Source organism: Notothenia rossii (assembly GCF_949606895.1).
Source record: "Notothenia rossii genome assembly, chromosome: 5".
Taxonomy (NCBI): Eukaryota; Metazoa; Chordata; class Actinopteri; order Perciformes; family Nototheniidae; genus Notothenia; species Notothenia rossii.
In genome coordinates this window covers 6,339,379-6,352,546 of record NC_136903.1, presented here as the reverse complement: position 1 = coordinate 6,352,546, position 13,168 = coordinate 6,339,379, and the positions used below count along the sequence as shown (strand labels likewise).

Genomic DNA, 13,168 nt, shown 5'->3' with positions numbered 1-13,168 from the left:
CTTTTACTGTACATGCATACTGTAAATCACAAGCTTTTATTAAAGGCAGAAGAAACCTTTTTATACATTTATCAGGAGCAGGTAGGTGTTTTAGACCATAAAAGTACAAACTCAAAACAACAAGAAATGTACCAGTATATTTTCTTCTAAATAAGCCAAACAATTAAAGTACTATAGAGCATTACTTTTAAGTGGGTTACACTTATTTTGTATTTTCAAATGGTCAAGATACAGGTGAAACAGAAGGTTTTCAGTTTGCAACAAAATATAAGTGGACTTTCTGATGTCGGGATCTAGCAGTTTTTCTATTGATACGATATGATAAGATAATAACTTATTGTCAGATCAAGTCTGAAATGTTGCATCATAGCCGCTCCATTTGCAAACATCAAACAAGGACAAATATTAAGACACAAGGAAAACAAACTTTTAACTTAACATCGCGATCACTGAAGAGAAACATCCTCACAGACGTTTTAGAGTACATTTGATCTGGGATTTACCTCTGTATTTAGTAATGGCTGTCCCAGGAGAAGACAGTGATGTTTTATGACCTTAAAGTGTGGACGTATACTCTTAGACAACTTAAGTCTAACCTTTTAATTTCCTCTGCAAGATATAAACACAACAGCAAGGCTTCTATCTCCAGACTTGTATCAGTATGGATATGGACCAATGTCCTCAGCTAATTAAATCTGTAACCACTTTGAAAACACAGGTTGGTGTGAGCTGGTGGTTTGAATGAGGGCCAATGGAATGGAATTTAATGAAGACAGCTAATTGGGTCAGAGATATTTATCTTCATTAGGCAATAAGAAGGGAACCTGCAAGATGAAAGTTTTGTGAAGGGAGTCCGGAGAACAATAAAGACACAGAGATAGAAAGAGGTTAGAGAGAACAATCATGATAGTGTTGTAAAGGGTCTGACACGTAGAAGTGTTTTAATTTGTCTGCGGGGTTTGATGTCAGTGGTTATGAGAAGGGAAGGTAATAGGATTCAGGGGAGATCCGGACCGAGAGTGCATCCTAATGGAGGGAAGAGCAACAGAGCTGAAGAAGTCCAAAAATACTTTTCCATGTCCTCCATCTCAACTGGAGGGCTTAGTCTGCCATCTAGTGGACATTTGAATGAATTACGTGAAGAAGAAAATACATTTTTGTCTCACACAAAAAGCAGTCAAATCAGTGGTGGACTCAGATTGTATACTTAAATAAAGCTATACTTGATCTTAAAAATACTCTGTTACAAATAAGGTCCTGCTTTCCAAATCTTAATTGCAAAGTAAGAAAGAAATGGCATTGAAAAAAGTAACTCAAGTAACTCAAGTTGTCAATCTAGTTGGCTTCTAAATGAAAGAAGGGTAGAAGTATAAAGTACCATTCAATTCAAATACATTGGGCAAAAGTACCTCAGATGTACTTCACATCACATGTACTTTCCATCAGGGAAAATGGAAATACTCAAGTAATGTACAAGGACCGCAAAATTAGTACAGTACTTGAGTAAATATCAGTTGCTTTTCACCACTGTGTAAAAGACATGTGAGCTACTGCTGGGGGGGAAAAGACACTAAATGAAGGATAATTACATTTTAACCAGCAATAAATAAATAGCATTGTTTTGCAGAGGATTCCACAAAAGCCTTTCCTGCTTCTTGTCCTTGTTGGACTGATGCTTTCTTGGCAATATTGCAGCAGCAGAGGTGAGGAGGTGAGGGGTTGATTAGCTGGAAGTACCAAAGGGAGTTTGGGGGAGTCGAGGGTGATGGAGGTCCCCAATTATCTTCCTGGCTGCGTGGAGAAGAGGAGGTCACGACCCCTTCCCCTCTCAGCAGACTGAGTGATGGGCTGCCGTTTGCCCTTGCCCTACACTGATACAAGCAGGCTGAAGTGAAAATGAAGTCAGTTATAAATGTCCACCACTGGACTGTGGATTTTTTTCAGCAGCTACATCAGCACAGGGTGGGTGAGGTTATCAGCCTCTTGATGAATGCTGCATCCATCAACAAGTCATCATAAACTCCATAAGGAAGCGTGTATACATTTAAAGGTGGTGTATGTAATTTATTTCAGAAACACTTTTTGTTATATTCCATGGAATGCTCTTAACATCCTTAATGCCTTTAGAGTTGGGACATAAATAATAAATAATAAATTATCATTACACCTGGGTAAAACAGAGTCCATTCTCTTCGGTTCGAAACATAATCTCAGCAAATCCGACGACTTCTCAGTTGCAGTGGGTGACATTATTGTCACAAGTAAGAAGGAAATTACATACCTAGGATATATTCTTGAGGCAAACCTCTCCTGTGACAAAATGGCATCCAATGTAATAAAAAAAGTAAATCAAAGAACTAGATTCCTATACCGGATCTCCTCTCTGGTAAACAAAAACACCCTGAAAACTCTGGCAAGAGCACTCATTCAAGGGTACTATGACTATGCTTGCACGTCATGGTACCATAGCACCTCCAAGGCGCTAAAAATAAAACTTCAAACATCACAAAATAAACTGGTCAGACTACTGCTTGACCTTTCATCTAGAACCCACCTCACCTCTGCCCACTTTGACAACCTAGGATGGCTTAGAGTAGACGACAGAGTACAGCTACTTGCAATGGGCCTGGTCTACAATATCCAATAGGAATACCATGATCATAACACCAGAGGGAGCTCCACAAATCATGTAAAACCCAGATTTGGCACAAAAAAGGGGGAATACACGTTTCGCAAATTATGCCACATCAAGGTGGAACGCTCTTCCCACTACTGTAAAGGAAAGTAAAACTATACTTACCTTCAAAACCTCTCTTAAAGAGCACCTTCGGGGGAGAGCATTGCAAAACTGGCTCCGGTAATGGTACAAATCTCAACCTGTCGTACAATGGACATCTTCCCCCCCCATCTATGTATATACTCGCATTTTAGACTCTGTTACTAACTGTATATCTGTAGACTTGGTATGTCTTAAATGTCCGGTTAGGATGTATTAGAACGAAATCTAAAATGAAATTTGTAAGTAAGCCATCTGTATATAAAAAAACACCTGTATGTAAATTGTAAATAAGCCATCTGTATGTCAAATATGTCTTGTATGTCTTAAATGACATGATGAATTGGAAATGGGGGACCCTGATGTAAACAAGACGAAAGTCTTTCTCTGGTCTGCATCCCCTTAACAATTGTATGTTTTGAGCTGTACTGTACTGTACCCAATATACAAGCTGTTAATAAACTTTTCAATCAATCAATCAATCAATCAATCAATCAATCACAAGTTCTTAGATCTTGTACTTAAGTAAACATAAGTACCAAAGTATAGTCAGTCAAAGTCAACTTTATTGTCAATCTTTCAGTTTGTGTGTACAGACCACAGACAGAGGGATCGAAATACTGTTTCCCATAATCCAGACGAATACAATATTAAAAAAAATATATATAGTAGGAATACTCTGTTACAAGTAAAAGTTCTGCATTCAAAAGGTTACTCAAGTTAAAGTACAAAAGTATTACCATCAAAATATACTTATTTATATATGTTTTGTGTTATTTGTGTTAAGTTATTTGTGTATCAAAGCTGGTAAAGGTGCAGCTAGTTTTAGTGATTTTTATACTGCAGGGTAGCTTTTGAATGTTACTCCAGATGGAACTAAAGTCCTATTTAAGTGTTGTTTATATGTAACATCATCAATCCAAAGTATCTAAAGTCACAACATAAATGTAGTAGATTAAAAGTACGGCCTACCTCTCAATTGTAGAGTAGTACAAAGTAGCATTCAATGGAAATACTCAAGTAAAGTACAAGTACCTCAGAAATTGTACTTAAATACGGTACTTTAGTAAATGTACTTAGTTACTTCCCACCTCTGAATACCTTTACCTCATTTAATTTGAGCAAATAATCATTATATTTTCCTGCACTGCAGATGTTAAATTGTATGTCAATCACATAATGGGGGTGGCATCCTTTATTTGAAGATGTCTCTCATTGGACAATAGTGTTAATGGAAACGCCTTTCTGACATGTTTGTCTTGTGATTGGCCAGAAATGACGTGACAACGGAAAAACCAACCAATTAAACTCGTTAATTCTCCTGTCCCCATAAGGCAGCCAGCTTCAGCTCTCTACCAGCCTAGCTAACGAAAACAAGCCAGGCAACAGCAAGTAGCGGATTGATGTGTGTGTTTGTCATCTTTCTGCTTTTCTTTTGCTATCCTGACACCCCTCGTACACTCCGTTTCCCCCCTACTACTTTTTTTATTTCTTCTTTCGTCGTCACACAACAATATAAAACTGAAGTTGCTTAAGTAAAGGTAAGGTTTTTTTCTGATTTTCATAACTGCACCGGCTCATCCAAAATGGCTCCTTCTGCTAGCTAAGAAAAGCTAAAAATACCACCAACGTCTAACACGGACTAACCGTCGTCGCCTAGTTACTGTATCTAAGTAATGTGTACAGGGAGATTAATGTAGGGTGTAATGCATGTTTTACATGTAATTGAACAAGACATGTTTGCCATTAAGTTGCACGGGATTCTGACGGGGATCGCCTAAAGCTGGCCTAATGTATTTCAAGCCAGGATAAATCGGCTTATTTTATGCTTTTGTATCTTTATTTTTGTTATATTATACGGTACGTAGGTTTTTAGGTATATCTATATTCCTTGTAAGTATTGCTCAGTATTTTAATGTTATTGTTATTTTTAAATGTGTTTGTAATCGCTTTGTTTTTAGGATAAATTGTAAGACATGAAATATAGACGTAGTACAGAAATACCCGTACAAAATAAAATACATTAAAATATGTGCAGTGTTGGTATGACAAGTGGAAAGCCGTGCAGATATGAATGCACCACCATGCACTTAAAGAAATGTCCTAGTAAGTGTAGACCTACTTATAATAAATAAACCTGTTTCTGGTTTATGTTTCTGATTTTATATAAAAGCAATCTCTACTGGAAACATTAGCTAACCACGCCGCCCTGCCACAATTCACTGCGTAATGGTGCAGCGCTAGGTTTTCAGACTACACTTGATTTTGTTATAAATAGCAAACAACACAGCAAAACCTAGGATACGATGGTGATAAAACACAAGCTGCATAATATGTCTCTTCCTATTGGGTTACACAACCAATTGAACCCTTTTGTTAAGTCATAACAATTGTAATGTATTACCCAATGTCTTTTATGATTCTGTAGTTTTGTTGCTTGTGAAATTGTCTATTCGAATGTATTTTCTTTGTATTCTGTATTTTTTAGATACTCTAGTGATACATGTCTTTCCTACTGTGAACATGTATGCATTTGCTGCTAATGTTTAATATATATAATTTTAACTCGTGTGCAATGCTTGACAACACTGCTGCTGTTTCAAAAATAATTTCCCAATTTGTAAGTATTTATCTATCTAAACACAATTGTGCTCAGGCCTTGTAAACATCCAACCAGGGTGTTGTGACGTATCTAATTAATGGACACAGCAACACGCAGCTAGTTATTGCATGTCAGCTGTTTGCTAGTCAACAGATGCTTGGTTGTAGCTCAGCAAAGACAAGCACATGTTTGTTTGGCATTTGTTGTCATTGTCTCTCATCTGAATACCTTTTCATCCCACAGAGGGGAAATGTACATTGTTACAGCTAAATGTAAGATCCAAAAATAGCAAAATATTAATTTAGAGCCATGTCAAAATAGAAGAATACAAATCCAGGTGGAAACCAAAAAGTACCAGTGACAGTATTTCTTTGGACAATGCTCAAATATTACTTTGTTTTATGTAATAAATTGTGTTTGTCATGTACTCCAGTACCAGGTTTACTCTAGTAATTTGATCTGTTATTACTGGCAAAGCTCATGACAAAGATCTGGCTAATCATCCTAGTTTGCTAAGTGTCGTGCCATTTTTAATAACGTTGTAGCTAATGATGTAGCCTATAAATATGCTTTTGTTTTTCCCAGTTACTAATTGCACTCCCTTTTGTTTTCCCTTTCCTCAGCACCGTTTCCCCCATCCCCTCCTGTTTCTCTTATTCTTTTAAGTATTCTTCATTGTCAAGCCGCCAAAGTGGAGAGTTTGATTGCAGAAGGGGGTGCTTCTCGTTTCAGGTAATAAACCCAAAAGATGCACACATGTAAATAATAAATTTCTTATCTTTTTTTCCCCCCATGATTAGCCCCTTAGCTAGCTTTTTGGGCTGGCACTTCCGGCCTTTCGAACAAAGCAGGATGTGGGAAAGCTCAAAATGGCTGTCAGACATTTCTCTTTGTGAAGCCTTTTGCTGTGTAGACATGATAAGCCTTGAGAGGATTTATGGAGTATTGATAGAGGCAGCAGTCTGTCTGTTCACCGTATAGAGAGTCATTGTCAACATGACGGCTCACCCCGGAACCAGTCTACATTAAGGCTTCATGTTTTGCGGGCCTGTATTCTAACTTGGAAAAAGGGGATTTAAGGTTGCCGTTTTTTGGTGTCATGTCAATTTTAACATGTTAAGTAGTTTGCTGATTGGTTGATCATTAAAATGCATTGACTGACTCAACAAGTTTTGCACATATCCTGATTTACAAGTCAATCACTCCCACTGCAAGGAATTGCAGTTCAACACACATTTCTGTATTAACAGAGCATGATGTGTATGATCAAACGGCAGCAGCAGAGCAGTCAGTGTGAACGCCCTGTTCTGCTTTTCCATCACGCATGTAACAGTTCATGTGGCCTTAGCTTGTTGTGAATCACGTTCTGTTATCTGAGGTCATGAGACATGTATAATGGTGATTTTTCAATACTGATTACTAAGAGTCATTTTCTGAATTAGATTCACATTCAATGATTTTAGGGAAAACATTTAGCAACACAAAGTTGATTTTAATCTTTTATTCATTTGGCTGATTGTGTTTTTTGGGGGGGTTTTAAAATGTAAACCCACCCAACTTGTAAGCAGGGTTCTTGTTTCTTAGTGTGTGTGTTTGGTGTTAATAAAGGTTGAATGAATATGCAATGCATTTGACTTGAGTCTCTTTGGAGGTGAAGATGCGGGCTCATTTCCTTCCTCTCCAGTGCTGTGTGAAGCTAATGCATTCTTATGTTTGCTTCCTCAGTGCTTCTTCGGGGGGAGGAGGTGGTAGGGGCGCACCTCAGCACTATCCCAAGACTGTCGGCAACAGGTTTGTCATTTGAACATTTCTAAGGTCACACTTAGCGCATCGTTATCTAATATATTAACACTAAAGCACTAGTTTTATCACCCCACTGCTAAAGAAACCTGACAACCTTGTTTATTATAGGACCTTGAATTACAGGAAGCTTTTATTTGAATACCCAGAAGTGCTGTTACATGATGTCAGTCAACCGCCGAGAGCACAGGCTTGTTTACTAACCACCGTGCCGTCTGGGATTGTGTTACAACAAAGGGTGAAAAAGGAAATTGTTAAAAGCTCTAGCATTGGCCACGAAACATTTAGGGCACATTTTTTCCTACTGCTTATCATTCACATCCACACCTGAATTTTTATTTGAGCTAAATAAGATAAGGAGAGAATTATACCCCTTCTGTATAAGTTGGTAGACCTGGTAGTGCAGCACTTGTAGTATAAAATGTGAAGTTACCCTTAAAATATTCTACTGGAACAATGCATGTATTAAAAGTGCACTTGTTATTCCTGTTCTAGCCATGCAGTCTGCAAATATTGTGGTATTCACTCTTTTTTTTTTTTCTCTCTCTCTCTCTTTTCACTTTTACAGCGAGTTCCTGGGGAAAACCCCAGGGCAAAGCGTTCAGATATGGGTTCCTTCCCGAAGCACTAGACGAGATGTCAACTCCAGCAACGAAAAAGAGCGACACGATGCAATCTTCAGGAAAGTGAGGGGGTAAGTTCAAGCCCGTATGTGTATTTATCGTTAATCGTCCATCACCAGGGACAAGAAACATTTGTATTCTCCCTTTTTATCCAGACTTGCCCGGAAATAGTGTGCAAGAATTCTTATCGCCTGAGGCTTAAAGATTGTTGGTACTACCATTTCAGTCGTTCTGTGAAATGTATATACAACAGTTAGTGTGGTCTGGATTGCAAGAAGAGCTCTACTCAATAAAAAAACCTGCAGATGTTTGAGCAACAACCTTGACATTTGGATCGGTGAATATGTCAAGGATTTCGTTAAACCAGGTTGATTCAAAAGAAATGGCTGTTGGAAAATAAATGTCTGCTTCCCATAAAAGTTCAATCTATTAGTTCCCGATCTGAAGTTGACAGTTTGTCCTTGCATTACTTTCTGCTCCTCGTGTATTGTTGATACATTTCTTGATGTACAGATGACTTTATGGGGCAATCAGGACAGAGTGTTACGTTGTGTAGTCAATGTGTGTGTGTGTATGTGTGTATGTGCATTGCTAATTGCAATTTAACCCGTTTCCCCTTTTGTCAGTTAATGTTTACATAAGATTAATAGATGACGGTTTCCTCAGGAATGTAGCATAGGCATCCACCTGGGGCAGATCATTTCTGTACAATCATTGAGCCAAATTCTTATGTAATCATTGTTTCCCTTGTTTTTATACTGAAATGCTTGGTTTTTCTTGCTAACTTGCATTTCTTAACCCACTATCAGAAAATGTGTTACATGAACTCTTCTTGCTTTAAATAAACAAAGCCAGTAATATAGGAAAAAGCCGATGTGGATAATGAGATTTTCTAACAAAGCCTGTAGATTTCTAAATCATTATTAATGGGCTCTGTTGCACTGCGTCACAGAAAGTGAAGTGATGCTGCAGCTTTCTCCAGGCGTGTGAATTCATTCTGAAGGGTAACGACATAGTGGAAAGATACTCTTTAGAAGACTTACTGAGATGTAATGGACTATTGAGTTTGACCTCAAATAAAGCTGCACTCTGGCTTCTTGGATTTTCGTCTGATGTTTTAAAGGTAGGTAGGTAATTCACTTCAGAAACACTTTGTATTATATTCCATGGAATGCTCTTAACATCCCGATAGCAATGAATATATTAAATGCTTTGACAATAAATCCATAAAAACATTTCATCTGTGGAAGCCGTACAAAGCACGACCAATCATCTGAGCCGGCCCGGCTAAAATAACTGGATGGCCTACCTGCCTGTCAGCCTTCCATCTGTGCACAAACTTATCTCGTGCCCTCATTGGTCATGTGCGCGTTCGTGTGTGTTGGAGGAGGGGCTCTGTAAGGAAGTCTGAAGGAAGGGGCAGATTTTTTTCGGTTGCGTACTTTCAAATTCTAGCGCACTCGAGCTGGTTTCTCCATTCTTACCTACCCTACCTTTAAGGATTACTTCTTGAAGCAGACTTGTGTAACTTCAGACTTTAAAAACTGGTTGAACAAGTGTCAACAACAGGGTTTATGTTTTGGAAGAGAGGTATAACTTCCTTCTTCAGAGTGTCAGCATCTGGGTTAAGGAGAAGATCAGAAACCCTTCAGAGGGAGGGCAATCTAATCTTTCAAACTCAGGATGGTGTTTGTTTGTTTGAGGTTGTCCTAACAAGCCACATGAAAGTAAACATGAGAGAACCTTCTTGCTAACTGTATGATGACAACATCTTGATCTTGTTTAAGCGTACTGACTTCCTTATCTTGCCGCCCCTCCCTTCCTCTCTTGTTTTTATTTTTCCCAGCATACTCAACAAACTCACGCCTGAAAGGTTTGACAAGCTATGCCTCGAGCTCCTCAACGTGGGCGTAGATTCAAAACTCGTCCTTAAAGGAATCATCTTGCTGGTAATGAAACATTTTAATTTTATCCTTCAGTCCTCGGCTGAATGGAAATGTATTCACCCATTTCTTGGCACGGTGCTCTGAGTGACTCATAACCATTTTAATGACCCGAGTGGTCCCTCTTCCTCTTTCCCTCCTTCCCTCCTTCCCTCCTTCCCTCCTCCCCTCCTCCCCTCCTCCCCCTCAGATTGTAGACAAAGCCCTAGAAGAGCCGAAGTATAGCTCGCTCTATGCTCAGCTATGTCTGCGCTTGGCAGAGGACGCACCAAACTTTGATGGCTCTTCATCTGAGATCCAAACATCCCAAAAGCAGAGCACAGTAAGTGTGGATGTGTGGTTAAATACATGCTCCAGCCTTGAGAACATGTATTCTCCTCCTTTGTCACTTCTGTTCTACTGAGCGGGCTATACATAAGCCATGAGTACCACTCTCTGATAAAAGCTCATGGTTTCTCCAAATGATTGTTTTGTCCCTTCATTTAATTGTAAGCTGAGGCCTGTACTACGAAGCAGGATTTTCACTTAGCCGGCTAACTTCAGGGAAAACTCTGGGTTTCCGTTCCTATGAAGCTGGTTCTCTTTTTAGCAGGCTAGATCTCCATGGTAACTTATGCTGAGCGGCTAACCTGCCCCGGAGCAGGTTAGGTTGCAGGCTAAGAGCTCAACTCAGTGACAGCACTGCCTGCTGACCAATCAGAGCTCAGTGTGCAGAGTTTAAAGCGATCAAGTCATATTACAGGAGAAAGGAAATACAGAAAAGCTGCCGTTGCAGGAAAGACGGCCGGCAAAAATCACTGACTGTGAACGTGAACATTAATGGAATATCACCTCCCACCTTCAGAGCAATCTGACTATTAAAACATTAGCGTAAAGAAAGCTTACTTAAATATCTGCCACAACATAAGTTACCGGATCAAAGTAACATTAAGTACAGTCCGCGGCATATCACATCATAATGTATCATATATTTCCTTATCAGAGTCAGCTGAGCCGTATCTGGCCGTGCAACACTCACAGCGTCACATACTGTATGCAGAAGTATTATTTTAAGCAACACATTAAGTTGAGGAAACACTCGAGACAAATGTAATTAAAGTCAGATGGTGTCTTAGACGGGGCAGTGATATCATAAACCTGTTAATGTACGCATTCAAACACTTGTTCTGTTACCAGCTGTATTCACCTTGCAGGTGCAGCTATGTGGCTTTTATCCTGGATAAAGTGTTTAAGTCATGGATGTTTAAAGTTTAATTTCTTCATATGTCTAATATTATAGTTGACTTTTCATTCAGAAAGTATGACACTGCGCTGTCAGTATGCTTCTCCATGTTTGTGATTGGTCGAATGCTCCAGATACCACCCCTTTCATGTGAACGCGCACCTAACTAGATAGAACACGGCTGGCTTGAGCGATCCACTTGATAACCCGCGTCGTAGTACCGTTTAGCGGCAGCGCGTATGTTTTGGATTAGGCCAACCGGCTAACTCAAACATATCCAGGTTAGGTTGAAGCAGCTTCGTAGCACAGGCCTCTGGTGACATGATTTAAATTGGTTGAGCTCAGGGCTGCCTCCAACTTAAGCTTTTCGCACTCGACCAGTAGTTGTCAGTTCTGATTAGTCGTCACACGTTTATAATATTTTATAATTATTACTATCGATTTATTTTTGCTTCTGAAAATGGTTTCATTTCAAGGGCTGAGAAAGAACCTTATGAGTAACTAGCATGCGTGCATATACAATATATTCTACAATTGTAAGAATGAGCCTTTGAAATAAATATAAATTAAATGGTACACATGCAAAGGGATTGTATGTCACCGCGCATGGACTAATATGTGACTTCGCAAACTGCAGAACAACGGTGATGATTCTAAATGTTAGTCAGAACAAGCTGCAAGGACACACTTAAAGGTCCCACGTCATGGCCATTCCTACTGATCATAATTCCATTGTTGAGGTCTACTAGAATAGATGTACATTGTTCAACGTTCCAAACTCACATTGGTTTCTCATACAGCATCTCTGTATAGTATGTGTATTCACTCTCTGTCCTAAACGGCTTGTTGGAGCTCCTGCCCCCCCCTCCCTATGAGCCCACTGTGCTCTGATTGGTCAGCTCGCCCACTTTGTTCTTATCAGTCCACCACCGTTACAGTGGAACATCAGTGATTATGTGTTACAATGGCGTTTGTTAGCAACCAGGAAATGACACCAGTAATGACAAACAGATGAGAATGCTGCGTGGGCTCTGGTCGGCGGGACGTTGCGAGGCTCGCTGCTCCGCCCTTTGAGGCTCGAGGAGCGGACAGTGTGAGCTGGATTACTGGTGTGGTTTCCTGGTTGCTGCGTGGGGTCTGCGAGACAGCGTGGAACTCAGGCTGAGAAAAGACTCTTTAGACGTTCACATGCAGAAAAAGCTTCATAACACACAAGGGGACGTGTAATAACCGGAAAAGCATGACATGGGACCTTTAAAAAAATAATACAAAGCAAACAGAAAATATACACGTCTGCAAAGATGCAACATTAAGCCCTGATCATGGGATCAAAACTTTAATTTATTATTTTCAGAGTAGAAAACTCACAAACTCAAAATAACTCAAACCTTGGATTTTCAGCCCCAAAAATAATGTACTCTTCTAGCATGCGGTTCAAAATGAGGTAGATTGGTTGTCAGGCTCATGCGACAAAGCACAGCGCCCAGATGAAGTTTTAGAAACACAAATTGCTGGACTAAGACTTTTTTTAATCTAACATTTGGTCGATCTAACCTTTTTGTTATTTTGCCTCACAGACCTTCAGACGGCTGCTAATTTCCAAACTTCAAGATGAATTTGAAAACCGCACCAGAAATGTTGAAAGTAAGTCTTCGTCTTTGTGCATTACCTTGTTGTCTCATTTCCTCACAGCCTATCCTCAACTCACTTCTGTTTTCCGTCCTCTCTGTTCAGTCTATGACAAACATGACAACCCTCTTACTTCTGAGGAGGAGGAGCAGCGTTCCATTGCCAAGAGAAAGATGCTTGGCAACATCAAATTCATCGGGGAACTTGGCAAACTCGACCTCATCCACGAATCTATCCTTCACAAGTGCATCAAAACAGTACGTGCCCTCTTGTGTGTTTTGGTTTCAACTCACTTCCTTTTTCTCATTGACTGCATTCCTTCATGAAACCAGACTAGAGTACCTTGTTTGAACCTTACTTATCCCCTTCATCTTTTGTGAAGCTGCTGGAAAAGAAGAAAAGAGTCCAGCTCAAGGACATGGGGGAGGATCTGGAGTGCCTCTGTCAGATAATGAGAACAGTGGGGCCGAGACTCGACCACAACAAAGCAAAGGTAACGGCTCCAGACTTGTAATGGCACTGCAACATCTGCAGAGGATGTGTATGGTGAGAATTTGCGATTACAAAAAAAAA

General features: G+C 39.7%; 1 protein-coding gene across 1 annotated transcript in view; it reads left to right on the top strand.

The window, feature by feature from the left end:
- Positions 1-4,860: 4,860 nt before the first annotated feature.
- The window catches only part of eif4g2b (eukaryotic translation initiation factor 4, gamma 2b), a gene marked incomplete at both ends in the record, with an annotated part of 9,237 nt that continues 929 nt past the window's right edge, over positions 4,861-13,168 (top strand). The window contains 9 exons of the mRNA XM_079684575.1: positions 4,861-4,882; positions 6,002-6,110; positions 7,104-7,169; positions 7,747-7,872; positions 9,648-9,750; positions 9,935-10,066; positions 12,544-12,610; positions 12,701-12,852; positions 12,978-13,088. Coding sequence (XP_079540701.1) covers positions 4,861-4,882; positions 6,002-6,110; positions 7,104-7,169; positions 7,747-7,872; positions 9,648-9,750; positions 9,935-10,066; positions 12,544-12,610; positions 12,701-12,852; positions 12,978-13,088 — 888 coding nt within the window. The remainder of the gene's footprint in view (positions 4,883-6,001; positions 6,111-7,103; positions 7,170-7,746; positions 7,873-9,647; positions 9,751-9,934; positions 10,067-12,543; positions 12,611-12,700; positions 12,853-12,977; positions 13,089-13,168) is intronic.